The 19,927-nt window shown below is 43.4% G+C and overlaps 3 protein-coding genes across 7 annotated transcripts in view; 2 read left to right on the forward strand and 1 right to left on the reverse strand.

The window, feature by feature from the left end:
• tubgcp3 (tubulin gamma complex component 3) overlaps nt 1–8,880 on the forward strand; it is a 30,926-nt gene extending 22,046 nt beyond the window's left edge. The window contains exons 13-22 of the mRNA XM_083521945.1: nt 293–401; nt 1,084–1,273; nt 1,394–1,529; nt 2,420–2,488; nt 2,724–2,859; nt 3,054–3,142; nt 3,522–3,653; nt 3,875–4,015; nt 7,941–8,057; nt 8,599–8,880. Of these exons, the coding sequence (XP_083378071.1) occupies nt 293–401; nt 1,084–1,273; nt 1,394–1,529; nt 2,420–2,488; nt 2,724–2,859; nt 3,054–3,142; nt 3,522–3,653; nt 3,875–4,015; nt 7,941–8,057; nt 8,599–8,760 (1,281 nt within the window). The 3' untranslated portion in view covers nt 8,761–8,880. The remainder of the gene's footprint in view (nt 1–292; nt 402–1,083; nt 1,274–1,393; nt 1,530–2,419; nt 2,489–2,723; nt 2,860–3,053; nt 3,143–3,521; nt 3,654–3,874; nt 4,016–7,940; nt 8,058–8,598) is intronic.
• setd4 (SET domain containing 4) overlaps nt 1–19,927 on the reverse strand; it is a 493,820-nt gene that overhangs the window by 57,019 nt on the left and 416,874 nt on the right. The gene's annotated exons all lie outside the window — the stretch shown is intronic.
• mcf2la (mcf.2 cell line derived transforming sequence-like a) overlaps nt 11,512–19,927 on the forward strand; it is a 96,643-nt gene continuing 88,227 nt past the window's right edge. Inside the window, exons 1-2 of one of the 5 annotated variants that reach the window (XM_083523097.1) lie at nt 11,512–11,673; nt 11,908–12,009. In XM_083523097.1, the coding sequence (XP_083379223.1) occupies nt 11,931–12,009 (79 nt within the window). In that variant the 5' untranslated portion in view covers nt 11,512–11,673; nt 11,908–11,930. Of the gene's footprint in view, nt 11,674–11,834; nt 12,010–13,113; nt 13,294–19,927 lie in introns of those variants that run through there. The other 4 variants (XM_083523098.1, XM_083523082.1, XM_083523086.1 and 1 more) reach the window with 4 other exon arrangements.

A 19,927-nucleotide genomic window follows, 5' to 3' on the forward strand; every position in this document is an offset into this window, starting at 1 on the left:
AAGGAAGAGAGAAAGACAGACAGGCAAGAAAAGAAAGAAAGACAGGTAGGTGTGTGTGTGTGTGTGTGTACAGTGCTATGAAATGTTTTCCTTCATGTGTCTTATTTGGGGTCAGGGTCAGCCATGACACATCACCTTGAGAGTGAATGGCTAAGATGGCATAGCTGAGAATCTCATGTCAGTCGTGTGTAGTGTCTCAGTGTTCTCTCAATGTCTCTCCACACACCGTTCCCTCGCCCTCCTACCTCTTACGCCATGTCATTCCCTAACTTCTCATCCAATCTCGCACCAGGTCCTGCTCATCGGCAAGTCCATCAACTTCCTGCATCAGGTGTGCCACGACAGGACGCCGCCCGGCAAAATCCTGCCTGCCTCCAAATCTGCCGACTCACCCAAAGACGGTAAAAGCGCACGCTAATGCCTCTGAGAATAGGAGCGAATGCACCGCTAATGAGATGAGAGAGGGGGAGATGGGGTTAGCGATGGATGGAAATAGGGAGAGAGGGATTGATCTGGGAGGGGGAGTGGCGGTTGTGTTTAGCGTGTGTATCGACGTTATCCGAATTTAGCGCAGATGAGTTAATGCACCGCCTGTGACCTTGTGTATGTTTCCAGAGGTCTCTTTCCCTCCTCCCGCCCTCTCTCTCTTTCCATCATCATTCCCGTTGCTCTATAGTTTTTATATATATATATTTATATTATATTCAAATTATAAACATTGTGTATTCACACTGTGTAAAGGCTTTATTTTTTGTTTTATGGATCAATGTTTTTTGGGTTTTTTTTGCACCTTCTTACTTCTACTTTCCATTTTTTTCCTTTTCTTTCTTGCTTTCTTTCTTTTTTTTTTTTTTACTCACGAGATTCTTAAAGCAGGCTGATATTCAGATTTTCTTCAATTCCATTTTATTAGTAATTTATTTGAACCCGTAGGGACAGTTGTCTGGGATACTGTAGCTATAGCGACTGAATTGGGGTGTGATGTCATGCAGCGGTGTTTGTATATGAACTGGGTTACAGCTGACAGCTCGGTGAGTGACTGCTCTCTCTTTCTTATCATGTTTTTGGTGGTGTTTCTTCCAGCGGCTGAGCTGTTCACCGATCTTGAGGGTGCGTTCCAGAGTAAGATTGACGCTGCGTACTTCGAGACCAGTAAATACCTGCTGGATGTGCTCAATAACAATTACCAACTGCTCGAGCACCTGCAGGCCATGAGGAGATACCTGCTGCTGGGACAAGGAGACTTCATCAGACATCTCATGGACCTGCTGAAGTTAGCGCACACACACACACACACACACACACACACACACACGCGCGTATATAAACAGGTGAAATTGTAGCTTTCTAAAGATGAGCAGCTTATCTGTGATGTGGCTGTGTGTTGTCTCAGGCCGGAGCTGGTCCGTGCTGCCACCACGCTGTACCAACACAACCTGACTGGCATCCTGGAGACGGCCGTCCGAGCAACTAATGCTCAGTTCGACAGTCCTGACATCCTGAAGAGACTCGACGTCCGGCTGCTGGAGGTCTCAATCCTACACCCTGCTTCTCTTCACACTCTAATACGATTTATTTAATTCTTTATTTACATGTATATTATATCTTTTTGTCTTTAAAATATTTGTTATTTTCTGTTTTTAATATTTTTTCCAATTTATTTATAAATTGGCGTCACCGTTTCAGTCCCTCTGTTTTACTTCTGTCTTTCTCTTTCTTTCTTTCATTCTTTTTTTGTTCTCTACATTTATCCATTAGGTAAATCTTCTGTCTTTACCTTGAAATATTTTCTTTCTTTTCCTCCTTTCTTTCTTTATGCCCCCCCCCCCCCCCCCCCCCCCGTTTCTTTCTTCCTTTTTTCCTTTCTATTTTTTTTCTTCCCTTCCAACTTTTCTATCTTTTTTTTGTTCTTTCTTTTGTTCTTTCGTTCTTTTTTTCTCTACATTTATTCATTGGGTAATTTTCTGTCTTTACCTTGCATTTTTTCTCTCCTTCCTTCCTTTCCGCCGTTCCACTTTCTTTCTTTCTTTCTTTCTTTCTTTCTTTCTTTCTTTCTTTCTTTCTTTCTTTCTTTCTTTCTTTCTTTCTTTCTTTCTTTCTTTCTTTCTTTCTTTCTTTCTTTCTTTCTTTCTTTCTTCATCTTTCTTTCTTTCTTCATCTTTCTTTCTTTCTTCATCTTTCTTTCTTTCCTCATCTTTCTTTCCTCATCTTTCTTTTCTTTCTTTTCATTCCTTCTCCGCCCTCTTTCTCTTTCTTGCTTTCCTTTCCTTCTTTTGGTTTCCTTCCTTCCTTCCTTCCTTCCTTCCTCATTTTTCTTGCCTTTTCTTGAGCTTGTACACCTCTGGTGTATGGGAGGATGTGTATGTGTGTGTTCAGGATTACTGCATGTTCCTGTGTTCATCACACTTTCCTGTTCCAGGTGTCTCCAGGTGACACAGGTTGGGATGTTTTCAGCCTGGACTATCATGTTGATGGACCAATCGCCACGGTAACGAACTTCATTTCATATGACAGGCTTTTTTTTCTGAAGCTTTACTCCAGGAATGTTCTTGTCGCTATAATTTGTCATCCTCCTCCTCATCATCGCTGTGGTGGAGAATAAACAGTCTGCTCTTATATCAGTTTGTTAGTCACATGTTTGTTTTTCTGTTGCCGACGGAAACGAGCGGCTATATCGGGCTGTGTGCGTGCCGCCGTGTGTTTATGTGTTCTCCGTGCGACAGGTGTTCACTCGAGAGTGTATGAGCCACTACTTGCGAGTGTTCAACTTCCTGTGGAGAGCCAAGCGGATGGAGTATATCCTGACTGACATCTGGAAGAGCCAGATGTGCAACGCCAAGCTGCTCAAGAGCATGCCGGGTTAGTGCTGTAGTGCACTGATACACACATCACGCATACATCATACACACATCACACACGCATACATCATGCACACGGCCAAATCCCCTCAGCAATACTGACAACTCGGACTTTCTTTTGGTTTTTTTCTGTCTGTGTCTGCACTATAAACTCCTACTATAACCACATATGTGTGTGTCTGTGTGTGTTCACAGAGCTGTCTGGAGTGCTGCATCAGTGTCACATCTTGGCTTCAGAGATGGTCCATTTCATTCACCAGATGCAGTACTACATCACATTTGAGGCCAGTCTCACACAGTCTTTCTCGTACTCTCACCTACCTCCTGCTGTCTCTCTCTATCTCTTTCTCATTGTCTCTCGCGCTCTCATTTGCTCTCATTCACTTTCTCTTTTTCTCATTCTCTTATTGTCTCATTACCAGTCTCTCTCTCTTCCTCTCACGTTCACTCTTTCCTCACACTCTTTCTTTTTTTTTATCTCTCAATGTCTCGTGGGATTTCTTTGTTCCTCTCTAGTTTGTTTGCATCTCTATTTGTCTGTCTTTCACTTTTTATGTCTCCGTCTGTGTGTCATCCCCTCTGTCTCTGTTTGTCTCGTCCTTGCTGTATGTCTGTATGTCTGTGTGACTGTGTTGTGCTTATGTGACTGTGCCATGTGTGCAGGTGTTGGAGTGTTCGTGGGATGAGCTGTGGAATAAAGTGCAGCAGGCTCAGGATCTGGATCACATTATAGCAGCCCATGAGGTTTTTCTCGACACAATCATCTCTCGCTGCCTCCTGGACTCCAACAGCAGGGTAAGAAACAAACACACACGCACACGCATACACACACATACACGCACACACACACAAGGATGAAACACTTAATTTAAGGACATTAACTTGACAGTCTAGACATCAGCAGTGTGTGACTGACATCAATGGGGAGGAAAAAACGAATAGTGATCTCTCGCTCTCTCTCTCTCTCTCTCTCTCTCTCTCTCTCTCTCTCTCTCTCCCTTCTTCTCTGAGCGCAGTCTCTGTTGAACCAGCTGCGGGCAGTGTTTGACCAGATCATCGAGTTCCAGAATGCTCAGAACACTCTGTACCGCTCAGCCCTGGAGGAACTGCAGCTCCGAGCGCAATACAAGGACAACAAGAAACGCAGAGAGGAAGAGGTACAGAGAGAACGAGAGTTGAATCATCAGTTACACAAAGACAAAACACTTTTCACTAATAAGTCCAACAATTAATCTCCCACGAGTATGACTTCATAAATACATCACTTTAGAAAACATCTGGAGATGTTGGCATGTGTCCTTTTGAAACATTACATCAGAGTGAGGGTGTGTAAGAGGGCGTGACTAAACAGCAGGTTTCATGCTCGAAATCTAAACAGAAATTGCTTAGTGAAATTTGGCAAGGAAAAACTCCCCGAGATGGCATAAGGAAGAAACCTTGAGAGGAACCAGACTCAAGAGAAACCCATCCTCATCTGGGTGGCACCGAATGTCCATTTATTACAGATTAACGATGTCGAGGTGTGCAGTGATGGTAAACAGATGCAAACTGTAGCCCTGAGTCAGTGTAGCAGACTGTTGACATTAACTACAATCATAATCAGGCCACTCAAGATCTTCCACTGAAACCCTTACAAACCAGCTGCATTGTCATGCTGGAACAGGTTTGGGTCTCCTAGTTTAAGTGAAGGGAAAATGTAATGCTCCTGCATCCTATACATCTGAGTACCTCCAACTTTGTGGTTACGGTTTGGAGAGGAACCACATATAGCTGGAAAATCTAAGTGTCCCCTTACATTATATAGTGTATTTTACTTAAGATCATACAATGGATTTGGATTTCTAGACTCCTGAACTAAACATCTCTACAATTCAGATACAAATACAACACTTCCTGTTTTGTTGTCTTGTGACAAGCTGCGAGACATCAACATGAAATATTGTTTGCTGCACCGTTAAACGTGCACATCATCAGTGACCCTCACGCTTCAGAGATTAGGGTCAGGATGGGATTTCGAGTTGGCTTTATGGTGAATAAAGAATTGTCAATAGGTAATCAATGCGTATTTCTAAAACAGTGACCAGTTCTCACACACACCAAGGCCATTGCTCTGAGCTCTTTGTACCCCTCTCTCCCCTGAGAAGACAGAGTGCTCCACTTATATCGAAGGTCTCATTTAGTTTGTTTGGAAAGCCAGCGGTTTTTAAAAAAACGCCCTTTTTACAAGCTCTGGTGTCAGTTTTCTGTAGCCATCGATTTCTGCGCTTCAGGAAAGAGAGCTATAAAAACATGCGAAGAGTACTGTTTTTTATTTAATTTTTATTTTATTGGCAGCGTGTGAGAGTGAGGAAGCGTAACTGTAAAAGGTTTTCAGGTAAGTATGTTGGCGAAGTCGTACGGGTAATGAGTAGTTCTGAGCTGAAAGGCCAAAGTGAAGGCTAATTTATGATGCAGTCGATGGGGGAAGAAAAGCATGAAGTGGACGAGGGACATTGCAGACCCGCTTGAAAGTGCTGTGTAAGGTTGTTTCCCTTTTCTTTTTTTATGCCAAGGTCGTTCTCGAGCCCTTTGAATCGAAGGTACCAGAATCTAGTGTAATTTTCCTTGTTTATTTATTAATCTTTTCCTAATTTATTAAAAAAATTAAAGCTGAAAGATGAGAAGTGTTTCAGGACTATAATAGATGTATTCAAGTCATTTCTTATTGTTGTCCGGAGCTTTTGTGGTGAATTTACTATTGATCTTCTGCAGAATATTCACTCTGGGTGTCAGGTTTACTTATTTATTCATCCGAATTGAGCCGTCTGTTCACACCAGATTAAAGATTGATATCTTGCTTTAGAATGAACTTACATTAACATTGTTGCTTTTTTTTAACATATTATCTACCTTCCTTAAGTGCAGCTGTACCCATTTTTTAAGTATAAAAGGAATGAGTGTTGGCATGGTGGCCTTAATTTAAAATTCAGCATTTCCAAAAAGTAAATAAAAGGTAGCCAAGCTGTTTTTTAATATTCCGTATTAAATAGCGAAGCGGCTAATATATGGATTTTCCCTGGGTTTTTCCCAGTTTCACAAACTTCAAAGCCAAAAAATGAGCCCCATAACATTAGACCAATGAAATTGCTGAACGGGTTCAGGTGAACCAATGAAACTCTTTATATTAAATCAGACGCTCTTCCACTGAATCAGACCGCATCACATCATAAATATGGATGAGGTTCCTCTGACGTTTGAGCTCTCAACTGCTCACTCACTAACTCCAGTTGCAACAGAAATCATATAAGCACAGACAGGTTTACAAAACTTGTGCTTTTTTAATTTTCTTGGCAACAGCGTTACAGGTTAGTCAATGAAACTTAGAAATGAGCATCAGAAAATAATAAGGACATATTCCTCGGTCTTGCACACATGCAGTAATACCGGAAAAAATGAGGCGGCAGTCTTATAAAATAATAAAAGCAACATAATTGATATTGTCGGATCTTAAAAAGATGATTAGCAGTTAAATGAGAGGACAAGCACCTAATTTTAAACCTGATGTGATCTGCAGGCTGCTTCTGAGTAAACAAATTCAGTTTTGCTTACACTCAGACAGAAAGAGGATGAAATAGCAAAAGCAATCATTTTTTTACATACTTGGGATGGATAATATTGATCGGTGGAAAAATAGTCACCTCTGGCAAATGTAATCCAACCTAAAAAACGTTATCAACTCATGAATAACACAACATTGCCTTTGATGCTGTAGTTTGTTTAACACGTAGAGCTGTTTGTGAACTATTTTGACATAAATCACCTATTAATAGTTTTGTGGATCTGTTATTTACGTTTGTATTCTAAATGACGTACCTCTATATTTTGTCTATATGTTTGTAGTAAAAACATGGCATATTTAATACCTTAATAAATATAGTTCAGAAAACACAATCATAGTTATTATATATCGAACATTCAAAAAATATTTTTGTTTTGTTTGCTAAATTATTTATAATATTCAGCAAATCATCAAGTTTTTTTAACTGTGGACTTTTTGAAAATCCTACAATAGAACAATCTTCAAAAATAGAATGCTGAAGCATAAATAGTTCGTAAGTAATAACTTATTAAATTGTTTACGCCTCTACATAAGGGAGATGAAATTTTGCACACCAGTAAGTATAAAGCAAATCTGACATTGTCAGTCAGAAGGCCTCAGATGAGTTTAGATGGATTGATTCTTTTTTTTTTCCTGCAGTTGATTGTAATTTTAACACAGAAGTTACAGTTAATAATAATAATAATAATAATAATAATAATAATAATGAGGATAATCAGGAAAATACTTTGATGTGGATTTGAGGAACAGAGGAAAATACAGTATATAATTTTTAATGACCGTTTATACAAAAGTATTCCTAACAGTATTAACAAGATACTAGTGAAAATATATATACTGTTTATAAATGTATAATAACAGTCTGTTGTTTGTCATTATTCATAGTTTCACTAAACTGACATTTACTGCATTTGGCAGCCCTTATCCACAGTGACTTACATTTATCTAATTTATGCAACTGTGCATTTAAGGTGTAAGGACTATATAGAGCTAAGCAGCGGCAGCTTGGTGGTGCTGGGATTTAAACTCCTGAGCTTCTGACCAGTAGTACTGGCTGACTGGTATAGTACTGGCTGACTGGTGGTACTGTCAGTGTAGTTATAGCATGTTGAATAGTTGTTACTACAATACCATCAAGTGATGAGCTCAGGAATTCAGGAGACACTACTTTTTAAAAGCACTTGCATTTATGTATTTGTGTTTATTTATGTTTACACTTATCCTGTTGGCCGTACACACAAAGCTGTCACATCATTATGATTATGCGACCGTGACATACCAGAGATACGAGGTTGTCATGATTTTCCCACACAAGTCCACCTGGACTTTGAGTCAACTGACAAACGTTTGCTGTTAGTGTTCAGGTTCATCAGAAGTCTTTATTTCCATTTGAAGCATTTAAATGTTTCAAAATGTTTAAAATGTTTTTTTGGTGTGTTTGTTTTTAATCGACGTGAGGTGTGTGCTGTGTGTGTTCTGTGTAGGGCGATTGGGGCGTGACCGCAGAACAGGAAGCAGCAGAGAACAGACGAGTGCAGGAGTTTAAGGACACTATACCAAAAATGTGTTCTCAGCTCAGACTACTCACACACTTCTACCAGGTAGCGTGCACACACACACACACACACACACACACAAGGGGGGCAATTACTTAAAAACCGATGAACGAGTGAACGAGGGTTGTATTTGTATTCCTTTTTTCACAGTTTTCTTATGACATTTCTATTATGTTACCGTTGTCTCACTGACATTTATTTATATATTATACAATATATATACTTTTATATATAAATTATAATATAATAATCATTTACTGTTATGGTTAAAGTATAATTCATGTATCTAAGCCCCTCTACCTCCTAGTTACTTTATGTTCAAGTTTGCTACATTTAAATAAATAAAGGGTAAAATGTGTAAAAAAAAAAGACATGCATAAATTATACACTAACAATTGTGTAATAAATTATTTTCATTGTTATTTTATTGCATTACCTTTAATTATTATTGTTAATGTTAATAAGTAGAATATGATAATTATGAAGGATGTCCCACATTTGATACAGTAAAGAAATTGTATTATTTCTAGTTCATACTTCTTGAATCGATTTCTCTCCTCGCTCATTCCTCTTCTTCCTCCCACAGGGCATCGTTCAGGAGTTCTTACGGCTGCTCATGACCAGCTCGGACGAGAGTCTGCAGTTCCTCAGCTTCCGGCTCGACTTCAACGAGCACTACAAAGCCCGGGACCCTCGCCTGCGTCCTTCGCTGGGGGCCACCAGGGGGCGCCGCAGCTCCAACATTTAACTCCGCTTCCTTCTACAATTAGGGTCGATGTGTTTTTATATAAAAGAACGCTAACGTTGGAGGGAGCAGTGTATAGCGCTTACTTCATGTGAATAAAATACACAATAAAAATAAATCATCGAATAACTTATGTGTCATCACACGAACGTCCCGGGAATCCTAAAATGAGTTTAGAAGAGTGGAGCTTTTTAGCACAGAGTCACAGGTCTTTTAATAAATCCAAAAGTTTTCTGTATATCTGCATATTAAGGGCAGTTAAGATTTTCCAGGGGGAATAACAGCTTTTTAACTTTATTTTAACTTCTCCTGGTCAGAGTGGAGAAAAATCCGCAACCATTTCAACACGGTGCTACAGATACATCTAATGTTGTGTAAGCCTTTTCTTCAGATACAATCAGCTTTACATCAGTCTCAATGGAAAGTATATGATCTAGGATCAGCTTGTGGTGAGATTTTATATCCCTATAAATTCTGCATCAGTGCATTTGTTGGTCATCATAATATGAATGACAGTAAATTATGTAAAAAAAACAAAACAAGAAAAACCCTTCGAGTTCTAAGCCAAATCAAATTCGATACACACACACCTGTGATTGCATCATAAAAATTTAGTTATGTAGTAATTTAGGTTTTAAACCCGATAAAATGTATTTAATCGATCTAAGCAAATATAAATGAATGATTTGAACACTCATTTGTATAAACATTTTCTATATGTTTCTATTAGGTTTTATTTTTATATATATATATATATATATATATATATATATATATATATATATATACACACACACACACACACACACACACACACACACACACACACACACACACACACACACACACACACACACACATCAAGCTCTCAACTGTGACAAAATGACTCTCACACGCACCTTCTCATGGCTCAGGGCTGTTCCACTTGTCATTGTCAGTGTTTTATAAAAACATATAAAAACCTCAATGAGCAGATTTTGAACAATGAAATCTTCTGCTGAACATTTCTTTCTTTCCTGTGAGCTTCACATCTAACACCACAGTCAAAAGTTTAAAACCAAGGTAAAAAAGAAAAGCCTTCCAGGATTTTTTAAATAATATTATTATTATTATCTTATCCTTCTATCACAAGCTTTTCCTAGATCATTCCAAAGCTGCTCAAGAAGTTTCTTTAGTATTTGGTTTTGTTGTGATATTTTATTGTTTTTTTTATTTTTTAGAAGACTGTGACTTCTGTTTTGCTCGATGAAAATGTCAATTTCAATCCTGATTCTTAATTTAGAAAAGCAGCGCTTTTGTTTTTGGTTTTTTGTTTTGAGTTTTTTTTTTCTTTCTAGATATTTACCTTTTTTTTTTTTTTAAACCTGACACTGAATGACACTGAGATCTGTGCTCTCTTCAATGCTTTGTGAACCTGTCAGCTTTGTAAAATGAATCTATGGAGAATGCCACCAGTGTGTAACACCATAGACACAAGAGGGAACTTCCTATTACAAAAGTGTTCTGATTTCATCCTCAAGTCTCAAGACTGAAGATGATGGACTTATAAAGTTGCACTCTTTTGCAGATTTCCTATAGATCACTATGGGCTATTTCAATCATCCAAGTAACAGTTATCACTGTTTTACTCTCGCTATTATTTTTAGGTTTGTATTTCCGACTTGAGGAAAGGAGGAAATGGTTTAGATTTTTTTTGTCCCTTGAACCTTCTTTCTCATCAATGGAGTCTGTTATATACATATGTATAGATATATAATACAATGGAGGAAAACAGACATTGCCATTCTTTAATAAATAACATTTCTATCTAAAGGTATCCTGTCTTATTGTCACAGACTATACACACAGGCTGAAGTCGGTCTAAGTATAAGGTGCTAATGTGGAATTATATTGTCTGAGGGATTTTTATGAGCTCTGTGGAAGCCCTGAGTAGAAAGAACGCTAATCTCCTTGTACCCATGAAATTGTGTTCACAATCGTCCTTTGCCAGTAGAGATTTTATTTTTTCCAGATTGATTTTAATTCGTGCACTGTATTGACTCAAAGTCTATTGACACTAACTAGTACACTATATAGTTCTGAACACATTCTTTTTGGGGGGCATGATCATCTCTCTAGTGCATTATGTAGTTAGTCACAGAAAAAGTACTACAACTCAGAATTTAAATTAGACAAGACTTAGATTATAATTAGGAATTTAGATTAGACATTTACTGTTAGAATAACCTCCAGTCTTCAGGGCAAATGTTCTACTAGATTTTGGAGTGTTCTTGTGGAGACTTGTGTAAATTCAGCCACAAGGGTGTTAGTAAAGTCAGGCATGGATGTACAGTAGGTAAAGTCAGGAGGTCTGGGGTGTATTCAGTGTTCCAATTCATCCCAAAGGTGTTCAATAGGGTTGAGATCAGACCTCTATAGCAGGCCACTCAAGATCTTTCACACCAACCCATGTACACCTAATATACATAGAGCTGGCTTTGTTGTTCAATAATATAATGTTTTGTAGCTACAGTAGTTGGAAGGTAGGCTGTGTGTGTGTGTGTGTGTGTGTAATTGTCATTTCTACTGCATATTTCTGCATGAAACTTCTACTTCAGCAAGACTTTTATCATGGTCGGGTGGGTGGGGTAAAAACATTTTTTTGTTTGCTGATTGGTTAATCATTTCCAATCAGGATTTTTAAATGAGCAGAAAATCCTAGCACCAGCCAATAAAAAGCGTCCAATTAGTCGACCTCATGACCTTCATGACCATCATTACAGCGCAGGCTTTATGCAAAACATTTGATCACGTGCACTGTGTGTGCGTGCGTCATGTCAATTATTTCAAATAAACATTTTCTGTTTTAAACCAGAAATTTAAGGCCACCCACAGCTACACCTTTCGTGCATTCAGAGTGAAGTAATAGTATATAAGGTCAGTATAACGCGTCTGCACTTTTGTCTTGCTTTAATTATCTGACATCAGAGATTCGTTCCCAGCACTGAGAACAACCTAATGAGCTCATAAGTCACGTGACTCTGTCCATATTATAATGAATCAGTTTTGGTTTTCTTTCCACATGAAGCACGATCACTTCTCTAATATACGAAAAATGAGGGTAAAAATAAACATGCACTAAATGTTAACCAGCTATTTCTCTATGTGCAGAGTATTAATGGAGATTATTCGGAATGTCTTTGCTGTTACATGGTTTGACCGCATGGTGGAGCCCAATCCTAACAATTGAGTCAGCGTGCTGCGTTCACCTGCGTAAGTAATAATAAAGCTGATAGTTTACTAAACATTTATGCTTTTTAATGCACTTATTTTCTATCATTATTAAAGCAATCACAGTTATTTTGACTTCTGACAAATGCCTGTAGTAGTTACACTACTATAACTTTCAGTAAACTGGTACAGACTGAGTACCAGTGTCACAGTTTGCTTCCTGTCTGGTTTTGTTCATCAACCTACAAGATCTTTGGGACAAATTTGTCATTTGTTGTTTTATTGCTTTCTACCAACACAAGCACAAAAAAACGTGACCTGAGTCATATTTTATGATCATGTGTATTAGTTTAGTATATTAAACGATTTATTAAAAAAATTATAAAATCATATAAAGGAAAATCTTCGAATACTGTATTAGGAAATCTACTTTAATGGGTAAAAAGGATTTTAAAAAATGAGAGGAAAGAAAGAAACCTTGGCAGACACTATTTCTGTGCTTCCTGGAAGAAATGGCTTTTTTTTTAGGTAACAAACTGAACATGTTTCTATACATTGTTCACTGTTGTTTTCTGTAAAGCTGCTTTGAGACAATGTCTGTTGTAAAAAGCGCTATACAAATAAACTTGACTTGACTTGACATTGTGGTGGTCTATAAGAAGTAACAAATCATGGCGTATATCTTGACATGCTATTAATAAACTAGCTCTGGTGTTCTGATTATCAGACAAGTTAGTGCTGATACTTTGCATTCGACCAATGAAAGATGTGCGGTAGCCCATGTGCCCATTTTGTACTGTCCAGCTGGAGAACTATTATTAGCACGGGTTATCCGCTTTGCTACGGGTCACCTGGAATAACAAAAAGCAAAAACGATTTGTTAGTGTTCTGTCCTACAGAAAGAAATCCCCCATTAATATCTGAATATCTGCATTATGGCAAAGCAGTTGATGCGCAGAATAGGTGCAGTATTCATGGTGTGTGTGTTTTCACAGCCTGAACCAGTGTGTGCACAGTGTGACTTTGCAGAGGTGTGTGTTTCTGCCTCCTCATCCGAGCTCCCTTCTCTCGCTCTTGCTCTCTCTCTCTCTCTCTCTCTCGCTCTCTTTCTCTCTCTCCCTCCTTCCTGTGTGTCCTTCCCTCAGTTCTTTTCCTCTGCACATTCTCCGTTAGCAGGACCAGCATCCTCTTTCACTGCTCTAACTCCCACTCTCTCCCTCTCTTTCTCTCTTCTCTTCCATCTCGCCATTAACCTGTGGGTTAAGATGAGTGAAATGGCTCTGCAGGAACTCTCAAGGAGGCTTGAGGCAATCACACACCACATTGGTAGGAGGAGCTGCAAAGCGTGTGTGTATGTATGTGTGTCTGAGTGAATTTGTAAGTGTGTGTGTCTGAGTGTGTGTGTGTGTGTGGGTCTCTCTCTGAGTGAGTGTGTGTGTGTGGGTCTCTCTCTGAGTGAGTGTGTGTGTGTGGGTCTCTCTCTGAGTGAGTGTGTGTGTGTGGGTCTCTCTCTGAGTGAGTGTGTGTGTGTGGGTCTCTCTCTGAGTGAGTGTGTGTGTGTGGGTCTCTCTCTGAGTGAGTGTGTGTGTGTGGGTCTCTCTCTGAGTGAGTGTGTGTGTGTGTGTGTGTGGGGGTCTCTGAGTGTGTGTGTGTGTGGGGGTCTCTGAGTGTGTGTGTGTGTGTGGGTCTCTGAGTGTGTGTGTGTGTGGGTCTCTGAGTGTGTGTGTGTGTGGGTCTCTGAGTGTGTGTGTGTGTGGGTCTCTGAGTGTGTGTGTGTGGGTCTCTGAGTGAGTGTGTGTGTGGGTCTCTCTCTGAGTGAGTGTGTGTGTGTGGGTCTCTCTCTGAGTGAGTGTGTGTGTGTGGGTCTCTCTCTGAGTGAGTGTGTGTGTGTGGGTCTCTCTCTGAGTGAGTGTGTGTGTGTGTGGGTCTCTCTCTGAGTGAGTGTGTGTGTGTGTGGGTCTCTCTCTGAGTGAGTGTGTGTGTGTGTGTGTGGGTCTCTCTCTGAGTGAGTGTGTGTGTGTGTGTGTGGGTCTCTCTCTGAGTGAGTGTGTGTGTGTGTGTGTGTGGGTCTCTCTCTGAGTGAGTGTGTGTGTGTGTGTGTGTGGGTCTCTCTCTGAGTGAGTGTGTGTGTGTGTGGGTCTCTCTCTGAGTGAGTGTGTGTGTGTGTGGGTCTCTCTCTGAGTGAGTGTGTGTGTGTGTGTGGGTCTCTCTCTGAGTGAGTGTGTGTGTGTGTGTGGGTCTCTCTCTGAGTGAGTGTGTGTGTGTGTGTGGGTCTCTCTCTGAGTGAGTGTGTGTGTGTGTGTGGGTCTCTCTCTGAGTGAGTGTGTGTGTGTGTGGGTCTCTCTCTGAGTGAGTGTGTGTGTGTGTGTGTGGGTCTCTCTCTGAGTGAGTGTGTGTGTGTGTGTGTGGGTCTCTCTCTGAGTGAGTGTGTGTGTGTGGGTCTCTCTCTGAGTGAGTGTGTGTGTGTGTGTGTGGGTCTCTCTCTGAGTGAGTGTGTGTGTGTGTGTGTGGGTCTCTCTCTGAGTGAGTGTGTGTGTGTGTGTGTGGGTCTCTCTCTGAGTGAGTGTGTGTGTGTGTGTGTGGGTCTCTCTCTGAGTGAGTGTGTGTGTGTGTGTGTGGGTCTCTCTCTGAGTGAGTGTGTGTGTGTGTGTGTGGGTCTCTCTCTGAGTGAGTGTGTGTGTGTGTGTGTGGGTCTCTCTCTGAGTGAGTGTGTGTGTGTGTGTGTGGGTCTCTCTCTGAGTGAGTGTGTGTGTGTGTGTGTGGGTCTCTCTCTGAGTGAGTGTGTGTGTGTGTGTGTGGGTCTCTCTCTGAGTGAGTGTGTGTGTGTGTGTGTGGGTCTCTCTCTGAGTGAGTGTGTGTGTGTGTGTGTGGGTCTCTCTCTGAGTGAGTGTGTGTGTGTGTGTGGGTCTCTCTCTGAGTGAGTGTGTGTGTGTGTGTGGGTCTCTCTCTGAGTGAGTGTGTGTGTGTGTGTGGGTCTCTCTCTGAGTGAGTGTGTGTGTGTGTGTGGGTCTCTCTCTGAGTGAGTGTGTGTGTGTGTGTGGGTCTCTCTCTGAGTGAGTGTGTGTGTGTGTGTGGGTCTCTCTCTGAGTGAGTGTGTGTGTGTGTGTGGGTCTCTCTCTGAGTGAGTGTGTGTGTGTGTGTGGGTCTCTCTCTGAGTGAGTGTGTGTGTGTGTGTGGGTCTCTCTCTGAGTGAGTGTGTGTGTGTGTGTGGGTCTCTCTCTGAGTGAGTGTGTGTGTGTGTGTGGGTCTCTCTCTGAGTGAGTGTGTGTGTGTGTGTGGGTCTCTCTCTGAGTGAGTGTGTGTGTGTGTGTGGGTCTCTCTCTGAGTGAGTGTGTGTGTGTGTGGGTCTCTCTCTGAGTGAGTGTGTGTGTGTGTGTGGGTCTCTCTCTGAGTGAGTGTGTGTGTGTGTGTGGGTCTCTCTCTGAGTGAGTGTGTGTGTGTGTGTGTGTGTGGGTCTCTCTCTGAGTGAGTGTGTGTGTGTGTGTGTGTGTGGGTCTCTCTCTGAGTGAGTGTGTGTGTGTGTGTGTGTGGGTCTCTCTCTGAGTGAGTGTGTGTGTGTGTGTGTGTGGGTCTCTCTCTGAGTGAGTGTGTGTGTGTGTGTGTGTGGGTCTCTCTCTGAGTGAGTGTGTGTGTGTGGGTCTCTCTCTGAGTGAGTGTGTGTGTGTGGGTCTCTCTCTGAGTGAGTGTGTGTGTGTGGGTCTCTCTCTGAGTGAGTGTGTGTGTGTGGGTCTCTCTCTGAATGAGTGTGTGTGTGTGGGTCTCTCTCTGAGTGAGTGTGTGTGTGTGGGTCTCTCTCTGAGTGAGTGTGTGTGTGTGGGTCTCTCTCTGAGTGAGTGTGTGTGTGTGGGTCTCTCTCTGAGTGAGTGTGTGTGTGTGTGTGTGTGGGGGTCTCTGAGTGTGTGTGTGTGTGTGGGTCTCTGAGTGTGTGTGTGTGTGGGTCTCTGAGTGTGTGTGTGTGTGGGTCTCTGAGTGTGTGTGTGTGTGGGTCTCTGAGTGTGTGTGTGTGGGTCTCTCTCTGAGTGAGTGTGTGTGTGTGGGTCTCTCTCTGAGTGAGTGTGTGTGTGTGGGTCTCTCTCTGAGTGAGTGTGTGTGTGTGGGTCTCTCTCTGAGTGAGTGTGTGTGTGTGGGTCTCTCTCTGAGTGAGTGTGTGTGTGTGGGTCTCTCTCTGAGTGAGTGTGTGTGTGTGGGTCTCTCTCTGAGTGAGTGTGTGTGTGTGTGGGTCTCTCTCTGAGTGAGTGTGTGTGTGTGTGGGTCTCTCTCTGAGTGAGTGTGTGTGTGTGTGTGTGGGTCTCTCTCTGAGTGAGTGTGTGTGTGTGTGTGTGGGTCTCTCTCTGAGTGAGTGTGTGTGTGTGTGTGTGGGTCTCTCTCTGAGTGAGTGTGTGTGTGTGTGTGTGGGTCTCTCTCTGAGTGAGTGTGTGTGTGTGTGTGTGGGTCTCTCTCTGAGTGAGTGTGTGTGTGTGTGTGTGGGTCTCTCTCTGAGTGAGTGTGTGTGTGTGTGTGTGGGTCTCTCTCTGAGTGAGTGTGTGTGTGTGTGGGTCTCTCTCTGAGTGAGTGTGTGTGTGTGTGTGGGTCTCTCTCTGAGTGAGTGTGTGTGTGTGTGTGGGTCTCTCTCTGAGTGAGTGTGTGTGTGTGTGTGGGTCTCTCTCTGAGTGAGTGTGTGTGTGTGTGTGGGTCTCTCTCTGAGTGAGTGTGTGTGTGTGTGGGTCTCTCTCTGAGTGAGTGTGTGTGTGTGTGTGGGTCTCTCTCTGAGTGAGTGTGTGTGTGTGTGTGTGGGTCTCTCTCTGAGTGAGTGTGTGTGTGTGTGTGTGGGTCTCTCTCTGAGTGAGTGTGTGTGTGTGTGTGTGGGTCTCTCTCTGAGTGAGTGTGTGTGTGTGTGTGTGGGTCTCTCTCTGAGTGAGTGTGTGTGTGTGTGTGTGTGGGTCTCTCTCTGAGTGAGTGTGTGTGTGGGTCTCTCTCTGAGTGAGTGTGTGTGTGGGTCTCTCTCTGAGTGAGTGTGTGTGTGGGTCTCTCTCTGAGTGAGTGTGTGTGTGTGTGTGGGTCTCTCTCTGAGTGAGTGTGTGTGTGTGTGTGTGGGTCTCTCTCTGAGTGAGTGTGTGTGTGTGTGTGGGTCTCTCTCTGAGTGAGTGTGTGTGTGTGTGTGGGTCTCTCTCTGAGTGAGTGTGTGTGTGTGTGTGTGGGTCTCTCTCTGAGTGAGTGTGTGTGTGTGTGTGGGTCTCTCTCTGAGTGAGTGTGTGTGTGTGTGTGGGGTCTCTCTCTGAGTGAGTGTGTGTGTGTGTGTGGGTCTCTCTCTGAGTGAGTGTGTGTGTGTGTGTGTGTGTGGGTCTCTCTCTGAGTGAGTGTGTGTGTGTGTGTGTGTGTGGGTCTCTCTCTGAGTGAGTGTGTGTGTGTGTGTGTGTGGGTCTCTCTCTGAGTGAGTGTGTGTGTGTGTGTGTGTGGGTCTCTCTCTGAGTGAGTGTGTGTGTGTGTGTGTGTGGGTCTCTCTCTGAGTGAGTGTGTGTGTGTGTGTGTGTGGGTCTCTCTCTGAGTGAGTGTGTGTGTGTGTGTGTGTGGGTCTCTCTCTGAGTGAGTGTGTGTGTGTGTGTGTGGGTCTCTCTCTGAGTGAGTGTGTGTGTGTGTGTGTGGGTCTCTCTCTGAGTGAGTGTGTGTGTGTGTGTGTGTGGGTCTCTCTCTGAGTGAGTGTGTGTGTGTGTGTGTGTGGGTCTCTCTCTGAGTGAGTGTGTGTGTGTGTGTGTGTGGGTCTCTCTCTGAGTGAGTGTGTGTGTGTGTGTGTGTGGGTCTCTCTCTGAGTGAGTGTGTGTGTGTGTGTGTGTGGGTCTCTCTCTGAGTGAGTGTGTGTGTGTGTGTGTGGGTCTCTCTCTGAGTGAGTGTGTGTGTGTGTGTGTGGGTCTCTCTCTGAGTGAGTGTGTGTGTGTGTGTGGGTCTCTCTCTGAGTGAGTGTGTGTGTGTGTGTGGGTCTCTCTCTGAGTGAGTGTGTGTGTGTGTGTGGGTCTCTCTCTGAGTGAGTGTGTGTGTGTGTGTGGGTCTCTCTCTGAGTGAGTGTGTGTGTGTGTGTGTGTGGGTCTCTCTCTGAGTGAGTGTGTGTGTGTGTGTGTGGGTCTCTCTCTGAGTGAGTGTGTGTGTGTGTGTGGGTCTCTCTCTGAGTGAGTGTGTGTGTGTGTGTGTGGGTCTCTCTCTGAGTGAGTGTGTGTGTGTGTGTGTGTGGGTCTCTCTCTGAGTGAGTGTGTGTGTGTGTGTGTGTGGGTCTCTCTCTGAGTGAGTGTGTGTGTGTGTGTGTGTGGGTCTCTCTCTGAGTGAGTGTGTGTGTGTGTGTGTGGGTCTCTCTCTGAGTGAGTGTGTGTGTGTGTGTGTGTGGGTCTCTCTCTGAGTGAGTGTGTGTGTGTGTGTGTGGGTCTCTCTCTGAGTGAGTGTGTGTGTGTGTGTGTGTGGGTCTCTCTCTGAGTGAGTGTGTGTGTGTGTGTGTGTGGGTCTCTCTCTGAGTGAGTGTGTGTGTGTGTGTGTGGGTCTCTCTCTGAGTGAGTGTGTGTGTGTGTGTGTGTGGGTCTCTCTCTGAGTGAGTGTGTGTGTGTGTGTGTGTGGGTCTCTCTCTGAGTGAGTGTGGTGTGTGTGTGTGTGTGGGTCTCTCTCTGAGTGAGTGAGTGTGTGTGGGTCTCTCTCTGAGTGAGTGTGTGTGGTGTGTGTGGGTCTCTCTCTGAGTGAGTGAGTGTGTGTGGGTCTCTCTCTGAGTGAGTGAGTGTGTGTGGGTCTCTCTCTGAGTGAGTGAGTGTGTGTGGGTCTCTCTCTGAGTGAGTGAGTGTGTGTGGGTCTCTCTCTGAGTGAGTGAGTGTGTGTGGGTCTCTCTCTGAGTGAGTGAGTGTGTGTGGGTCTCTCTCTGAGTGAGTGAGTGTGTGTGGGTCTCTCTCTGAGTGAGTGAGTGTGTGTGGGTCTCTCTCTGAGTGAGTGAGTGTGTGTGGGTCTCTCTCTGAGTGAGTGAGTGTGTGTGGGTCTCTCTCTGAGTGAGTGAGTGTGTGTGGGTCTCTCTCTGAGTGAGTGAGTGTGTGTGGGTCTCTCTCTGAGTGAGTGAGTGTGTGTGGGTCTCTCTCTGAGTGAGTGAGTGTGTGTGGGTCTCTCTCTGAGTGAGTGAGTGTGTGTGGGTCTCTCTCTGAGTGAGTGAGTGTGTGTGGGGTCTCTCTCTGAGTGAGTGAGTGTGTGTGGGTCTCTCTCTGAGTGAGTGAGTGTGTGTGTGGGTCTCTCTCTGAGTGAGTGTGTGTGTGGTGTGTGGGTCTCTCTCTGAGTGAGTGAGTGTGTGTGGGTCTCTCTCTGAGTGAGTGAGTGTGTGTGTGGGTCTCTCTCTGAGTGAGTGAGTGTGTGTGTGTGTGGGTCTCTCTCTGAGTGAGTGAGTGTGTGTGTGTGTGGGTCTCTCTCTGAGTGAGTGTGTGTGTGTGTGTGTGGGTCTCTCTCTGAGTGAGTGTGTGTGTGTGTGTGTGGGTCTCTCTCTGAGTGAGTGTGTGTGTGTGTGTGTGTGGGTCTCTCTCTGAGTGAGTGTGTGTGTGTGTGTGTGTGGGTCTCTCTCTGAGTGAGTGAGTGTGTGTGTGTGTGTGGGTCTCTCTCTGAGTGACTGTGTGTGTGTGTGTGTGTGGGTCTCTCTCTGAGTGACTGTGTGTGTGTGTGTGTGTGGGTCTCTCTCTGAGTGACTGTGTGTGTGTGTGTGTGTGGGTCTCTCTCTGAGTGACTGTGTGTGTGTGTGTGTGTGGGTCTCTCTCTGAGTGACTGTGTGTGTGTGTGTGTGTGGGTCTCTCTCTGAGTGACTGTGTGTGTGTGTGTGTGTGGGTCTCTCTCTGAGTGACTGTGTGTGTGTGTGTGTGTGGGTCTCTCTCTGAGTGACTGTGTGTGTGTGTGTGTGTGGGTCTCTCTCTGAGTGACTGTGTGTGTGTGTGTGTGTGGGTCTCTCTGAGTGACTGTGTGTGTGTGTGTGTGTGTGGGT

The sequence above is a fragment of the Silurus aristotelis genome (assembly GCF_946808225.1).
Source record: "Silurus aristotelis genome assembly, chromosome: 20".
Lineage (NCBI taxonomy): Eukaryota > Metazoa > Chordata > Actinopteri > Siluriformes > Siluridae > Silurus > Silurus aristotelis.